This window comes from Bufo bufo, chromosome 3 (genome assembly GCF_905171765.1).
Source record: "Bufo bufo chromosome 3, aBufBuf1.1, whole genome shotgun sequence".
NCBI lineage: Eukaryota > Metazoa > Chordata > Amphibia > Anura > Bufonidae > Bufo > Bufo bufo.
In genome coordinates, this window is record NC_053391.1 from 156,115,228 (window position 1) to 156,132,832 (window position 17,605).

The 17,605-nt window shown below is 41.4% G+C and overlaps 1 protein-coding gene across 3 annotated transcripts in view; it reads right to left on the minus strand.

The window, feature by feature from the left end:
* Nucleotides 1-9,923: 9,923 nt before the first annotated feature.
* Nucleotides 9,924-17,605, minus strand: part of ASMTL (acetylserotonin O-methyltransferase like) — a 101,451-nt gene continuing 93,769 nt past the window's right edge. For all 3 annotated transcript variants that reach the window (XM_040423720.1, XM_040423719.1, XM_040423721.1), the window contains exons 13-14: nucleotides 10,493-10,615; nucleotides 9,924-10,404 (exon numbers count right to left, since the gene is read on the minus strand). In XM_040423720.1, the coding sequence (XP_040279654.1) occupies nucleotides 10,199-10,404; nucleotides 10,493-10,615 (329 nt within the window). In that variant the 3' untranslated portion in view covers nucleotides 9,924-10,198. The remainder of the gene's footprint in view (nucleotides 10,405-10,492; nucleotides 10,616-17,605) is intronic.

Genomic DNA, 17,605 nt, shown 5'->3' on the forward strand with positions numbered 1-17,605 from the left:
AAATACATATTCATCACAATCATAACCACCAACAGAATAAAGTTGACTTTGTATTTTTACTGCAAAAATAATAAAAATTCTAAAAAGTGTGAAAATCGAGGCGGGAATTGCTATTTGTTTTTGCACTTGTCCCACAAAACAATATAAAAAGAATCAAAACATTTATATATATACACACCACAACAGTACTATTGAAAAATGCAACTCCTCCCAAAAACAACTAGCCCTCATACAGCCATGCCGACAGAAAAATAAAGTGATGGCCCGTAGAATGTGACATGCTTAATACACAACACTCCTGACATGTCTGTTTTAGGAAATAAGTGTATTCCCCATTATGATTCTATATGGTGCCATTCCTCTATGATTCCTACTAGAAGTCTGAGTAAATGTATAGCTGGTTTTTACCACTTGGGGATGTGTCCTTGCACAGTCGGACATTATCCAATTGGTGCTGCCAAATCCAAATAATATTTAGCATTTAATTTTCATTTAATTGGCATGATACTGACAAAATGATATGGAAAAATGTTTTAAATATTATCCATGAATATTGAGTTTTAAAGAATATACCTAACTGAAAGTATCCCTTTAATTTCAATAAAAAGTGAGTCCAAATTACAGGGAAACCTTGCCAAAAGACCACATCTTTGAGACCACCTCAAGCATGTACTTGGTTTACTCGGATATCAGCATGCCCACAGATAGTGAATGGAGTAACAGGGTGCTTGCTACACCCGTCTGTCCATTAGGATGGGGGAACAGGCCCCCAGTTTTCAGGATCAATGGGGGTCTCACTGCTTGAATGCCACCTCTCTATTGTACTCTATGGGTAAAATGGCTACTTAGAATTGGTAATATTGGGGTCACCGGTAACTAGCCTTAGAGAAAAGTGTTAAAAACAGAAGGCATAGTTTGACCCTTTCCTTCCTGCTCATGAATAGCTAATATCATGCTTCTGTTCTTTTTCTTATACATCCTTTGCAGCATTTGGGGCACTGAGATTAGATTGGTCCTGTAAACAATCGATTAGTCGCCGACTTTGCTTTGCACAATAGAAATTTTGGATCACTTGCTATCCTTTTACGCTAGGTTCACACACAGGCGATCTGGCAGCCTGTTCTGCCATAAATGCCAGCTGTCGGCAAGGAAATAAACCCACTACAGTATTTGGCCAGCCTAAACCTGCCATTTATGCCGGAAAGCAGCCGGATCCCAAAAAGTGAAAGCGGTTCCTGGCATTATTTGGTTGGCTATGCTGAATACGGTGAACGCTGGCAGACTGTTACTCTGCCGCAGAACGTGGACGTGACCTAAGATACAAAAGCCTATTTTTTTCATGCCCTAACTGCAGCACGGTATTTTACACAATAACACAGCCCTAACAAAGATCTATTTTGCCTTGTATATTTACTATATTTTTTGGAGCACATTTACAACAACGCGTTATGACTGTGCCACATCCGTATTTTGACCACAAAGCTGTGTTCAGTGCAGCACACACAATCTTTCTTTTCATTATTAAACCCAGTAGTACGGCTGACTGAATGCGGAAGATCATTCTCTACTTATCCTGTGGGCAGATAATAAGTTGTGATTCTGGGACAACCCCTTTAAAGGCGTATTCCAGCATAATAAAATGCTTTCCCTCCACTTGCTGCTCCTTTCTCTATGGCTATTGGAAATGTCTGTGATCACTGGCTGCCGTAATGACCCGCCTCAGTCACTGATTGGCTAAGAAGCATTTACAGACACTTCCTGTCGAGTTGGGACTAAAGCAGGAAGTGGAGTGTAAACATCACCGAAACAGCGCAGCAGCGGGAATTCAGGACGGCGAATATAACTTTTTTTTTTTTTTAAAGCATTGGCAGCCCATGGGAAAGATTTTTTTTGTTCTGCTGGAATACGCCTTTAATGAACGAGACTCATTTACATTCTTATTATTTGGCTAAAACTAAATGTTTGTGTATTTAGAGCGGATTTGTACATAAACAATGTAGAATATCAGCAAATCTTATATGACTTAAAGTTATCACATGATTATTGTAAATTAGACATATAGTTCATGTTAATCTCTTTCTAACAAAGCTAGAACCAGCCCTGTACCTCACATGGATCCAGAGATCTCCCCATTCATTGCTCCAGTTGATCTGCTAGATTTATACCGAAGTGGCAGTTGAGGGGGTGTGCCCTTTCTGCTGCCTCCCTATCACAGCTCAGGAGGCAGTTTAATGATAAAATAGAGGATGTGCATCCTCCTCAGCAACGTGGACAGAACAATATAGAACAAACAACAGGTGGCTCTATACAGATATATTTTAGTCTCTCCAAAGTCTGAGAGCCATAGTTTTTGTATTTTTTGACCGATTCTCTTAGGTACGGTCTCATTTTTTGCAGGATGAGGTGACGGTCTGATTGGTACTATTTTGGGGGGCATACGCCTTTTTGATCACTTGCTGTTGCAATTTTTGTGATATAATGTGACAAAAATTGAATTTTTTTTTTTTTTTTTTACGGTGTTCATCTGAGTGGTTAGGTCATGTAATATTTTTATAGAGCTGTTTATTACGAACGTGGCGATACCGAATATGTATATATTTTTTTATGTATTTCACTTTAGCACAATAATAGCAGTTTTGAAACAAAAAAAATGATGTTTTAGTGTCTCCATGTTCTGAGAGCTATAGGTTTTTTTATTTTTTGGGCGATTGTCTTAGGTAGGGGTTCATTTTTTGCGGGATGAGGTGACTGTTTTATTGATACCATTTTGGGGGACATGCGCCCTTTTGGTCGCTTGGTGTTGCACTTTTTGTGATGTAAGGTGACAAAAATACAAAAATGGCTTCTTTTTTTTTACACGGTTTTTATTTTTATTTTTTTATGGTGTTTATCGGACAGGGTGGATCATGTGATATAATTATAGAGCCGGTCATTATGGACGCGGCGATACCTAATATGTGTGTTTTTTTTTTTTTTTTTCTTTCTGTTTTTTATTATAAAATAAGAGGAAAGGGGCGTTTTTTTTTCTTCTTTACTTTATTAATTTTATTACTTTATTAATTTTATTAAAAAACCTTTTTTTTTTTTACTTTGTTTACTTTACTTTATTTATGACATTCACTTTTGGGGGTCTGATCCCCTCTGCAATGCATTACAATACATCTAACATAGTACATAGTAACATAGTACATAAGGCCGAAAAAAGACATTTGTCCATCCAGTTCGGCCTATTATCCTGCAAGTTGATCCAGAGGAAGGCAAAAAAAAACTGTGAGGTAGAAGCCAATTTTCCCCACTTTAGGGGAATAAAAAATTCCTTCCCGACTCCAATCAGGCAATCCGAATAACTCTCTGGATCAACGACCCCTCTCTAGTAGCTATAGCCTGTAATATTATTATGCTCCAGAAATACAGTCAGGTCCATAAATATTGGGACATCGACACAATTCTAACATTTTTGGCTCTATACACCACCACAATGAATTTGAAGTGAAACAAACAAGATGTGCTTTAACTGCAGACTGACAGCTTTAATTTGAGGGTATTTACATCCAAATCAGGTGAACGGTGTAGGAATTACAACAGTTTTCATATGTGCTTCCCACTGGTTAAGGGATCAAAAGTAATGGGACAATTGGCTTCTCAGCTGTTCTATGACCAGATGTTTGTTATTCCCTCATTATCCCAATTACAATGAGCAGATAAAAGGTCCAGAGTTCATTTCAAGTGTGCTATTTGCATTTGGAATCTGTTGTTGTCAACTCTCAAGATGAGATCCAAAGAGCTGTCACCGTCAGTGAAGCAAGCCATCATTAGGCTGAAAAAAACACAACAAACCCATTAGAGAGATAGCAAAAACATTAGGCTTGGCCAAAACAACTGTTTGGAACAGTCTTAAAAAGAAAGAACACACCAGTGAGCTCAGCAAGACCAAAAGACCAGGAATACCACAGAAAACAACTGTGGTGGATGACCAAAGAATTCTTTCCCTGGTGAAGAAAACACCCTTCATAACAGTTGGCCAGATCAAGAAGACTCTGCAGGAGGTAGGTGTATGTGTGTCAAAGTCAACAATCAAGAGAAGACTTCACCAGAGTAAATACAGAGGGTTCACCACAAGATGTAAACCATTGGTGAGCCTCAAAAGCAGGAAGGCCAGTTTAGAGTTTGCCAAACGACATCTAAAAAAGTCTTCACAATTCTGGAACAACATCCTATGGACAGATGAGACCAAAATCAACTTGTACCAGAGTGATGAGAAGAGAAGAGTATGGAGAAGGAAAGGAACTTCTCATAATCCTAAGCATACCACCTCATCAGTGAAGCATGGTGGTGGTAGTGTCATGGCGTGGGTATGTATAGCTGCCAATGTAACTGGTTCTCTTGTATTTATTGATGATGTGACTGCTGACAAAAGCAGCAGGATGAATTCTGAAGTGTTTCGGGCAATATTATCTGCTCATATTCAGCCAAATGCTTCAGAACTCATTGGACGGTGCTTCACAGTCCAGATGGACAATGACCCAAAACGTACTGCAAAAGCAACCAAAGAGTTTTTTAAGGGAAAGAAGTGAAATGTTATGCAATGGCCAAGTCAATCACCTGACCTGAATCCGATTGAGCATGCATTTCACTTGCTGAAGACAAAACTGAAGGGAAAATGCCCCAAGAACAAGCAGGAACTGAAGACAGTTGCAGTAGAGGCCTGGCAGAGCATCACCAGGGATGAAACCTAGCATCTGGTGATGTCTATGCGTTCCAAACTTCAGGCTGTAATTGACTGCAAAGGATTTGCAACCAAGTATTAAAAAGTGAAAGTTTGATTTATGATTATTATTCTGTCCCATTACTTTTGGTTCCTTAACAAGTGGGAGGCACATTTGCAAACTGTTGTAATTCCTACACCGTTCACCTGATTTGGAAGTAAATACCCTTAAATTAAAGCTGACAGTCTGCAGTTAAAGCACATCTTGCTCGTTTCATTTCAAATCCATTGTGGTGGTGTATAGAGCCAAAAATGGTAGAATTGTGTCGATTTCCCAATATTTATGGACCTGACTGTACATCCAGGCCCCTCTTGAATTCCTTTATTGTACTCACCATCACCACCTCCTCAGGCAGAGAGTTCCATAGTCTCACTGCTCTTACCGTAAAGAATCCTTTTCTATGTTTGTGTACAAACCTTTCCTCCAGACGCAGAGGATGTCCCCTCGTCACAGTCACGGGGATAAATAGATGATGGGCTAGATCTCTGTACTGACCCCTGATATATTTATACATATTAATTAGATCTCCCCTTAGTCGTCCTTTTTCTAAAGTGAATAACCCTAATTTTGATAATCTTTCAGGGTACTGTAGTTGCCCCATTCCAGTTATTACTTTAGTTGCCCTCCTCTGGACCTTCTCCAGCTCTGCTATGTCTGCCTTGTTTACATGAGCCCAGAACTGTACACAGTACTCCATGTGTGGTCTGACTAGCGATTTTTAAGGTGGTAGGACTATGTTCTTATCACGGGCATCTATGCCCCTTCTGATGCAACCCGTTATCTTATTGGCCTTGGCAGCAGCTGCCGGACACTGTTTTTTGCAGCTTAGTTTGCGGTTTATTAAAATTCCTAGATCCTTTTCCATGTCAGTGTTACCGAGTGTTTTACCATTTAGTATGTACGGGTGACTTGCACTATTCCTTCCCATGTGCATAACTTTACATTTGTCAGTGTTAAAAGAGGACCTTTCACCGATCCTGACATTGTGAACTAAGTATCATGACATATACAGCGGCGCCCAGGGATCTCACTGCACTTACTATTATCCCTGGGAGCCGCTCCGTTCTCCCGTTATGTCTTCCGGTATGTTCGGGGACTTGGTTATAGTAGGCGGAGTCTGCCCTTGTTCTGCGGGCGTCTCCTTCTCCTAGGCTGTAGTGCTGGCCAATCGAAGCGCAGAGCTCACAGCCTGGGAGAAAAAAACCTGCGATTAAAGAGAATAGGGCCCAATACTGACCCCTGAGGTAACCCACTAGTGACAGTGACCTAATCTGAGTGTGTACCGTTAATAACCACCCTCTGTTTTCTATCATTGAGCCAGTTACTTACCCACATACAGACGTTTTCTCCCAGTCCGAGCATTCTCATTTTATATACTAACCTTTTATGTGGTACAGTGTCAAATGCTTTAGCATCTCTTAGAAAACCTTCAAACAGTTTACCCACAACAGATGTTAAACTTACCGGCCTATAGTTTCCAGGCTCTGTTTTTGGACCCTTTTTGAATATTGGCACCACATTTGCCATGCGCCAATCCTGTGGGACATTCCCTGTCAGTATAGAGTCTGCAAATATCAGAAATAAGGGTCTGGCTATGACATTACTTAATTCCCTTAGGATACGGGGGTGTATGCCATCCGGTCCTGGCGATTTGTCTATTTTAATCTTTTTAAGTCGCTGATGTACTTCTTCCTGGGTCAGACAGGACACTTTTAATGGGGAATTTATTTTTACATTCTGCATGTCATCTGACAGTTTATTTTCCTCAGTGAATACATTGGAGAAAAAAATATTTAACAGCTTTGCTTTCTCCTCGTCGCTCTCTGCGACTCCCCCCTCATTACTCTTTAAAGGGCCGACACCTTCAGATTAATACTTTTTAACATTTATATAATTTAAGAACATTTTAGGGTTAGTTTTACTCTCTTTGGCAATTAATCTCTCGGTCTCTAGTTTGGCTGCTTTTGATTGTTTTTTACATGTTCTATTTTTTTCCTTATAGTTTTTCAGTGCTTCCGTGCTACCCTCCTGTTTTAGTGATTTATATGCTTTCTTTTTGTCATTTATTGCTTTCTTTACATTTCTGTTTATCCACATTGGTTTCTTTTTGTTCCTTAACCTTTTATTTCCATACGGTATGTACCTCTCACAATTAGAGTTTAGGATGTTTTTAAAGATATCCCACTTTGTGGCTGTATTTTTATTTTTGAGGACTTTGTCCCAGTTAGGCCTATGGCCTCTCTTAGTTGGCTAAATTTAGCTTTTTTGAAGTTTGGTATTTTTGTTCCTCCCTGAAGAAGCGCTCTTTTGAATGATAATTGGAAGGTTATTACTTTATGGTCACTATTTCCCAGGTGTCCCCCAACCTGCACGTCTGTTGTTCTGTCAGGCCTATTGGTTAATACTAAGTCTAGTATGGCCGTCCCTCTAGTCGGGTCCTGAAACAGTTGGGAGAGTTAATTGTCTTTGGTTATTGCCAAGAACCTGTTTCCCTTATGAGATATACAAGTTTCAGTTTCCCAGTCTATATCTGGGTAGTTGAAGTCCCCCATAATAACCCTCATTATGATTTGCCGCCTCGTCTATCTCATTTAGTAGTAGATTTTCTGTGGACTCTGGTATATTAGGTGGTTTATAGTCAACTCCTATTAGTAATTTATTGTTGTTTTTAGCTCCATGTATCTCTACCCACAGTGATTCCACATGTTCATGTCCCTCACTTATATCTTCCCGGAGTGTGGGCTTTAGACAAGACTTTACATAAAGGCAAACCCCTCCCCCTCTCCGGTTTTGACGATCCTTTCTAAACAGACTGTAACCTGTAACCTTGTACATTAACCGCCCAGTCATAGCTATCATCCAGCCATGTCTCAGTTATTCCCACTATGTCATAGTCCTCCTCACACATCACTAATTCCAGTTCACCAGTTTTATTAGTCAGGCTTCTGGCATTAGTATACATACATTTGAGAGGTTTATGTATATTTTTTACCCTACACCTTTCCTTCTGAACTGTTCTAGTCCCTCCTTCCATTCCTTCCCCATTCCCACTACATTGCCCCCTGTCTCTATCTGCCCTATCTTCCCCTCCTATAATGTAATTTTCCTCCCCCCAGTCCCTAGTTTAAACACTCCTCCAACCTTCTAGCCATCTTCTCCCCCAACACAGCTGCCCCTTCCCCATTGAGGTGCAGCCCGTCCCTACGATAGAGCCTGTAGCCGATAGAAAAGTCGGCCCAATTCTCCAGGAACCCAAACCCCTCCTTCCTACACCATTTCTTGAGCCACTTGTTAATCTCCCTAATTTCCTGCTGCCTTTCTTGTGTGGCTCGTATTGTAATGCATTGCCTGTTAGTGTATGACACCGAGTCATACACTAACAGGTTGCCTAGGAGACAGCGCGGACCGCGGCATAAAAGGGGTTAAAACGCCGGCATCGGCTTTTACAGCGATGCCGGCGGATACAGCAGGGGCCCGGCTACCACGGACTGCCGGGCCCCTGCAGTGATTGCGCGTGCACCGCTCCGGTGCCCGCGCGATCTCTATGACGTACTATTACGTCAAATTGCGGGAACTCAGTGGTTCCCATGACGTAACAGTGCGTCAAAGGTCGGGAAGGGGTTAAAAGGTGTTACTACATGATTAATGTAAAAAATTAAAATTAGACATCATATAGTGCATGGCAAGCTCTTTCTAACAAAGCCCGACCCTGTACCTCACATAGATCCCCCCATTCATTGCTCCAGTTGATTTGTTAGATTTATATAAAAGTGGCAACTCGAGGGGTGTGTCCTTTCTGCTGAAGATGTCTTCCCATCACAACTCAGGAGGCAGTTTAATAATAGAACAGAAGATGTGTGTCTACCTCAGCGAGGTGGACAGAGAAATAAGAAATAAAACAAACAGCAGGTGGTGTTATATAGTTATATTTAAGTGAATAATACATTTTTAATTACCGGTACTTACAATTACAGAAGAATTCAGATCCAGGTGCTGGTTTAAAAAGTTCAGCTTTCTGTGCAGCTTATAGTAGAAGTGATTAAACTCTGCTGAAGAATCCAGTGGGAGGAGAGACACAGGACAGACAGCTCAACCAGTAGATTGACAGTGCAGGGGGTGTGGCTTGTTACTCCAACCAGCACAGCCTTCACATTGATGTTCTGTGCAGAACTGCTCCTCCTGCTCCCTCAGGCTTGTGCACCAAACGTCATCAGAGCAGGGAAAGAAGCTGACATCACTGATCATGTGACACTCAGCTAACTAGGAGAACAGAGCCACAGTAGATGAAGGAAGTGAACTTAAAGAGTAACTCAACTTTTGTATAAATTTTTGTTAAAATGTCCCTAATGCTCTAATAACACTTTTTGTAATGTACTTAATGTAAGCTCTTAGCTTAGCAAAGCAGGACCCGCTCCACTAATCCGGGCATAGCACAAGTCAGCGGTGTACTGAAAAGTAGATTTTAATCCCACAGCGAAACATGCGCTTTAGGGAGGGAAAAGTGCAATAAGAATACAAAAACCATTAATAAAAGTATATTACAAAAAAGTGTCATTAGGGCCACGTTAACAAAAATGTATACAAAAGTTTAGTTACTCTTTAAAACCCCTTACATTTGGTTAGTTAGAAACATACCAGGAACAAAACAAAAATAACTTGGACAACCCCTTTAAGGATATGGACACCATTGTACAGTTTTTTTTTTATTGTTCATTTGTTTCCTAAATGCAATATTGATTAACCTGGTAAATAAACCTCATTTAACATGCCCTAGCACCATTTTGCTTCTGCAGAGTATGTAAGCCCTTTACCTAGCTGTTTGGCAGTACTGCTAGACATACCGGTAATTATGCCTGCGCTCATCTCCTGATTTGCCAGCAGGAAGTTATAATGTGTGTGTGTGTGTGTGTGTGTGTGTATGTGTGTGGGGGGGGGGGGGGGGGATAAGAAGGGCACCTCATGCAGACTGAATATGAGGATGGTACACAAACAAGGGAGTTTGCAGGGGGAAGGCATCAGAATCCTGGACACACAGATCCAGCATGTATTACTTTGAGGGACGAGCCCATATGAGAAAAATTTGTAGTCAGGAGCAGGTTTTAAACTGTATATTGGAGTTTGGTAAATTAATAACAAAATAAAGATTGCAGTCAAAAACATAGGCCCATTTTTTTTATTTACTCATGGCAATGGCTAACATACAGTACGTAAATTACAATGATTTTTTTCCATGTCAAAGGTGTCCGTAGCATGTAAAACTATCTGACATTAATGCAGAAGTTTTTTTATGTACTCTATATGCAGATACAAATATTAAAACTTTTACAAAAATCAAGTACTGAATAAAATACATGAATCAGACCAGCACAAATATTCCAGTTATGTGAAATATCATAGCTGACAATTCATCAATGCATGTATTCAACAGGTAATTATCTTTTTACAGCTAAGATTGCATCTAGTAAATTTCCAGTGCTCTTAATTTGCACACTATTAAATCCATGATTTTCCAGCAGCTTCTTGTATTCTGTGCCACTTCTTTGCTTGCCCTCACTCATACTAAGAGACTGCAGCAGACCTCTTGATTCCTTTTTATCCTCATCAAGGACAATCTCTGCAACAAGTAAGGCACTCCTCCCTAAAGAAAGCCAGAGAGAAGTCAGGAAACATCTTTATAGTTCAGCATACTTTTATTGCACCTCCTCTGCTTGCTGGCGTGCCTTTACCTGGACAGCAAGCTTCAGAGACCTTCTTTAAAAGATGGTTTAATTTCCCTTCAGGCAAATCATGCAATACTCTTGAGAGGATGTATAGGTCCGCCTCAGGTAATGTGTCTTCCATAAAGTTACCTATTGCAGTCATCAAAAAAAAGAGAGGTAAATAAAGAGTTTGCACATACATCCAACTTATATCTGCATAGTTAATATGTCAGAAGCTCACACTTTTTCCTAAGAATTTTTGCAAACATCAGCCTCACATCGACAGAGCACTACATTGTTATATATATACACCCTGTACAGAATTATTAGGCAAATGAGTATTTTGACCACATCATCCTCTTTATGCATGTTGTCTTACTCCAAGCTGTATAGGCTCGAAAGCCTACTACCAATTAAGCATATTAGGTGATGTGCATCTCTGTAATGAGAAGGGGTGTGGTCTAATGACATCAACACCCTATATTAGGTGTGCATAATTATTAGGCAACTTCCTTTCCTTTGGCAAAATGGGTCAAAAGAAGGACTTGACAGGCTCAGAAAAGTCAAAAATAGTGAGATATCTTGCAGAGGGATGCAGCACTCTTAAAATTGCAAAGCTTCTGAAGCGTGATCATCGAACAATCAAGCGTTTCATTCAAAATAGTCAACAGGGTCGCAAGAAGCGTGTGGAAAAACCAAGGCGCAAAATAACTGCCCATGAACTGAGAAAAGTCAAGCGTGCAGCTGCCAAGATGCCACTTGCCACCAGTTTGGCCATATTTCAGAGCTGCAACATCACTGGAGTGCCCAAAAGCACAAGGTGTGCAATACTCAGAGACATGGCCAAGGTAAGAAAGGCTGAAAGACGACCACCACTGAACAAGACACACAAGCTGAAACGTCAAGACTGATTTTTCTAAGGTTTTATGGACTGATGAAATGAGTGAGTCTTGATGGGCCAGATGGATGGGCCCGTGGCTGGATTAGTAAAGGGCAGAGAGCTCCAGTCCGACTCAGACGCCAGCAAGGTGGAGGTGGAGTACTGGTTTGGGCTGGTATCATCAAAGATGAGCTTGTGGGGCCTTTTCGGGTTGAGGATGGAGTCAAGCTCAACTCCCAGTCCTACTGCCAGTTTCTGGAAGACACCTTCTTCAAGCAGTGGTACAGGAAGAAGTCTGCATCCTTCAAGAAAAACATGATTTTCATGCAGGACAATGCTCCATCACACGCGTCCAAGTACTCCACAGCGTGGCTGGCAAGAAAGGGTATAAAAGAAGAAAATCTAATGACATGGCCTCCTTGTTCACCTGATCTGAACCCCATTGAGAACCTGTGGTCCATCATCAAATGTGAGATTTACAAGGAGGGAAAATAGTACACCTCTCTGAACAGTGTCTGGGAGGCTGTGGTTGCTGCTGCACGCAATGTTGATGGTGAACAGATCAAAACACTGACAGAATCCATGGATGGCAGGCTTTTGAGTGTCCTTGCAAAGAAAGGTGGCTATATTGGTCACAGATTTGTTTTTGAATGTCAGAAATGTATATTTGTGAATGTTGAGATGTTATATTGGTTTCACTGGTAAAAATAAATAATTGAAATGGGTATATATTTGTTTTTTGTTAAGTTGCCTAATAATTATGCACAGTAATAGTCACCTGCACACACAGATATCTTCCTAAAATAGCTAAAACTAAAAACAAACTAAAAACTACTTCCAAAAATATTCAGCTTTGATATTAATGAGTTTTTTGGGTTCATTGAGAACATGGTTGCTGTTCAATAATAAAATTAATCCTCAAAAATACAACTTGCCTAATAATTCTGCACTCCCTGTATATATATATACAGCTACACCATTCATGGAACAACTTCTGGAGTATTTTATAAGGTACCGTAAAATTGTAGGATGAGGCAGACTATAAACTATATCAAAAACACTGGAGTTACTACTGAAGTCAGAGTCACCACCAGAGGGAGCTCTGGAGATTCCTGTATACACTCGGATATAATTGATATATAAATAGTATGGAGGAGGCGCCATGTAGTGGTGGCTGCAGACTGCTAGCATGTGATCTTTAAAGCGTTTTGTATGTTTAGTGGATTGGGAGCTTTGACCACCATAAAGATAAATTAAATATATTAATATTGAAATCAACTGCTAAATAATCTGGGACAAGGATGCATAATCACCACAAAAAGGGGTTGTCCTGCTTCTTTTTTTTTCCTTTTAAATCTGCACCCCAGCTGCTGTACCTGTGGTAGAATCCATACTTATCTGCTCCCTGCCACTCCATTCTGGCTATCTTCACTGGTCTTCCCCATCTGTCAACTTTCAGAAGCACAGGGTCACGTGCGCTGCTTCCACCAGTGAATGGTCTCAGCGGTGATGTGTCCCCAAACAACATGTCACTGCTGGTTCACATACCACTTGGAGACATGTTATCGCTGAGGCTAGTGATTGGCTGCAGGGGCACACATGACCCCATCCATACAGAAGCTAACATACAGGGACTGGAAAACAGGTGAACAACATGCTTTAAGAAATCTGGGATGTTTTTACTGCAAGTGGACTTTTCTACATTTGCTTTCTGGTTGTGTTTTACATTCTCTGTGCCCCCGGTTCCTGGTTGTGGGCTGGCTATTTGGCACTTTGGATAAGTGAACAACCCCCACCCTCCAAAAAAAAGAAAAAAGGAAAAAAGGAACCACCTCTAAGTATTTTCATAACAGACATTGACAATTCAGTGGCTGTTAGTATACAATATTTTATGTACATTTTACCAATCTATGTTGCAGCCAGATGAAAACAAGAACCCCCACCTTCCCCCTAATAAGAAAAGAAAACTGACTGGGTCTATTCTCAACCCCTTAACACATAATGCCGTACATGTACAGCATTATGCGCAAGGGACTGTATGGAGCTGGCTGCTGCACTGAGCCAGTTCCATATGAGGCTTGTGCCGGCTGTATAATACACCAGGCCGCAATGATTGGGATCAGCAACGACACAAAAACTGGCCATTTAACCCCTCAGATGCTGTATTTAAAAGCGATTGTGTTCATAGCGGTTAGGCAGAGGTATACAACTCCCTCTGCCTTCCGATCAGAACCCCCTAAGTGAAATTGTGGGGTTCCGATCGCTTACCATGACAGCCTAGGCATGCTGTAGCTTCCTGTTATGGTATAAGCTGCCTACTAAGCTGTGCATGAGGTACAGCTCAGCGGGCAGCCCATCAGAATCCGATGCATCATAATAGATCTCTATTATGGTGAATGGCCTGCTGCCATTCTATACATACTCTGTACTGTTTATAGTCAAATACAGTGCTCGACTGTCTCTGACAGTAACCTAGATCTCTACTTATTACATATTCTGTGGATAAGGAATATCTTAATATCTTGGGGCAACTGCTTTCACTATAAAATATCTAGTGCCATCAGCAATTTTGCTTGATCTAAACTGCTTACAGACTCCATTTAAAAATGCTACTGTTATGAGGCAGTGACTCTACATGGAGGCAGAAATAAGGGTTTCTGTTCACCTTTATGAATTGGACATTCAACCTGTCAGCAGCTCTCATCCAGTCAGTCTTGCAGAGAGCTCAACCAGGTTGAAAGGCTACACCCACTGCTTTCACCCCTTTAGAGGAACCTTGTTTGCCATGTTACTGCCTCATGACAAACTTTAAACAAACTACTTTCACACCTGCGTTAGGTGCGGATCCGTCTGGTATCTGCACAGACGGATCCGCACCTATAAATTCAAACGACGGTATCCGATCAGTACTGATCCGTCTGCATAACTTAGTCAAAAAAAGTCTAAGTCTAAGTGTAAGTCAAACGGATCCGTCCTGACTTTACATTGAAAGTCAATGGGGGACGGATCCGTTTACAATTGCACCAATATTGTGTCAATGTAAACGGATCCGTCCCCATTGACTTACATTGTAAGTCAGGACGGATCCGCTTGGCTCCGCATCGCCAGGCGGAACGGAGCCAAATTGATGCATTCTGAACGGATCTTTATCCATTCAGAATGCATTGGGGCTAAACTGATTCGTTTGGGGCCCCTTGTGAGAGCCTTGAAACGGATCTCACAGGCGGACCCTGAAACGGCAGTGTGAAAGTAGCCTAAGTTATTTCACGTTTACGTGGGCGTACCTAGGCTTATTGGGTGCAACTGTCTAAAAGGTTTCAATAATGACTGATAGGATGTGATTCATCAATACTCTAAGATGTCTAATATATCCCTTCCCCATTCTTTCGAAAGAGAGAACATATGAATGTATTGTAGAATGGCCAATTTCTCCAACTTCCTTTTTCTGAATAAAAGATAGTTCCCTTTTTTTAAACCACGGAACCTCTGTGTACAGATCCTGCACCTAGCATCCCATATGCAGGTCATACTATGCATAGGGTTGTCACAATAACAAAATTTACTCGATACCATTCAATACCACACGAAAAAAAAAAAAGCTGTGTGCATTCTCCATTTTATGGAAGGTTTGGTCTATAATAGAACATATTTTTTGGGGGGACAAGGTTATTTAAAAAATGCAAATGGCGTGTTTTTTAAAAAAAAATCTGTTTAGAGATCCATTTGGATGAATAGAACTTTACACTGTCCCTGCTGTCCTGGGATTTGTGCACACAGCAGCAGGGAGCTTACCATGGCAGCCAAGGCTTCAGTAGCGTCCTGGCTGCCATGGTAACAGATTGGAGCCCAGCGATTTCACTAGGAAGCAGCCATTGCCACCAATGAATAATACTGAGGGGGTGCGCCTGTAGCCACTGCCAACAATGAATATAATACTGGGTTGGGCGCACTGCGCCACTAATGATTATAATACTATGGTGTGTGCACTGCGCCACCAATGAATATAATTTATCACTAAATACAAATGTAGGTGGCAGGTGCCAGCCATATCACATACCTGGACTCTATGACAGGGCGCTGAAATCCCTGTCCATTAAACCCTAAGGTGCGGCACATGAGGGGTTATTAGAAGCAGTTCGGCAGATCATTGTGCCCCGTCATAGAGCATAGAGGCCGAGTATGTGATGCGGCCGGCACCCGCCACCTACATTTGTATTTATGGGTTAATTATATTCATTGGTGGTGCAGTGGGCACAGTCCCTCCCCTCCTCCTGACTGCTATTGTCATTGATGGCAGTAGCAGCCACGTCCCGGCGGGGGGGGGGGGGGGGGTTTGGGGATAGGACTGCCTCCGTTCCACTGTGCTGCTGAGGAGAACATGACGCGTGCTGAGAGCGACGCATGCCATGATCTCTAACACATACTAGGCTGGGCAGTAGTGTAGCTTAGTATCGGAAAATGGCAAATCACGCTTATCGAATCGACCGGGTCTAAAAGTATCGATTGGGTATCGATAATTTGATACCTGGTGCAACCAATCAAATTCCACCTTTCATTTTCCAAAGGAGCTCTGACTGGTTGGTCTGGGCAACTAAGCCAGTTTCCCTTTATACCAGTTATGATAAATCTCCCTCTACAGGTACAGCTCAATAAATTAAAATATAATGGAAAAGTTAATTTATTTCAGTAATTCAATTCAAAAAGTGAAACTCATATAGATTCATTACACACAGAGTGATCTATTTCAAGCATTTATTTCTTTTAATGTTGATGAATATGGCTTACAGCTAATGAAAACCCAAAAGTCAGTATCTCGGAAAATGTGAATATTATACCTGTATAAGACCAATTAAAAATTATTTTTAATACAAAAATATTGTTGGGTCTGGTGTTTTCTATCTTCCTCTTAAAAAAAACTCAGATTCTCTATGGGGTGTAGGTCAGGCGAGTTTGCTGGCCAATCAAGCACAGTGATACTGTGGTTATTAAACCAGGTATTCATTACTTTTGGAAGTGTGGGCAGGTGCGAAGTCCGGCTGGAAAATGAAATTAGCATCTCCATAAAGCTTGTCAGCAGAGGGAAGAGTGAAGTTCTCTAAAATTTCCTGGTAGGTGGCTGCAATTACTCTGGACTTGATATAACTCTGTGGACCAACACCAGCAGATGTCATGGCTCCTCAAACCATTACTGACTGTGGAAACTTCACACTGAACCTCAAGCAACTTGGATTGTGTGCCTCTCCACTCTTCCTCCAGACTCTGGGACCTTGATTTCCAAATGAAATGCAAATTTATTTTCATCTGAAAACATCACTTTGGACCACTGAGCAACAGTCCAGTCCTTTTTCTCCTCAGCCCAGGTAAGATGCTTCTGATGTGCTCTCTGGGCCATGAGAAGCTTGGAACAAGGAATGCGACAGTTGTAGCCCATGTCCTGGGCACGTCTGTATGTGGTAGCTCTTGAAGCACTGACTCCAGCCGCAGTCCACTCCTTGTGAATCTCCCCTAAATTCTTGAATGGTCCTTTCAAGTCTGCAGTTATCCCTGTTGCTTGTGCACCTTTTTCTACCAAGTTTTCCTTCTACTCAACTTTCTATTAATATGCTTGGATACAGAACTCTGTGATAAGCCAGCTTTTTCAGCAATTACTTTCTGTGGCTTACCCTCCTTGTGGAGGTTATCAATGACTGTCTTCTGGACAACTGTCAAGTCAGCAGTCTTCCCCATTATTGTGTAGCCTAATGAACCATATTGAGTGACCATTTAAGGGTTTAGGCTAGTTTCCCACGAGCGCTTAGTATCAGGCAGGCTGTTCCGGCATTGCCCGAATCTTAAGCGTCCTTGTCCGGCTTTATTATATCTAAAGGTGACTGGAGACAATCCGGCCACAACCCAGCAAATATGCTGAGAATCGTCTGGAAGAAAACTGCTGCACAATTCTCTGCATATTTGCCGGGTTGCGGATAGATCAATGCCGGTCTACATTAAAGTTAATGGGCCCCGCAGGTATCCGGTAGAGTCTAGCAGTGCCGGATCCAGACATCTCTGGCAGGGTGCTCCCTGACAGAGATGTCTAACGCTAGTGTGAAACTAGCCTTAGGAAACCATCACAGGTGTTTTATGTTGATTAGCCGATTAGAGTTTGACACCACAAGTCTACAATATTAAACTTTTTCACTTTGGGTTTTCATTAAGCCATAGTCATCAACATTAAAAGAAATAAACGCTTGAAATAGATCAGTGGTGGCAAACCTATGGCA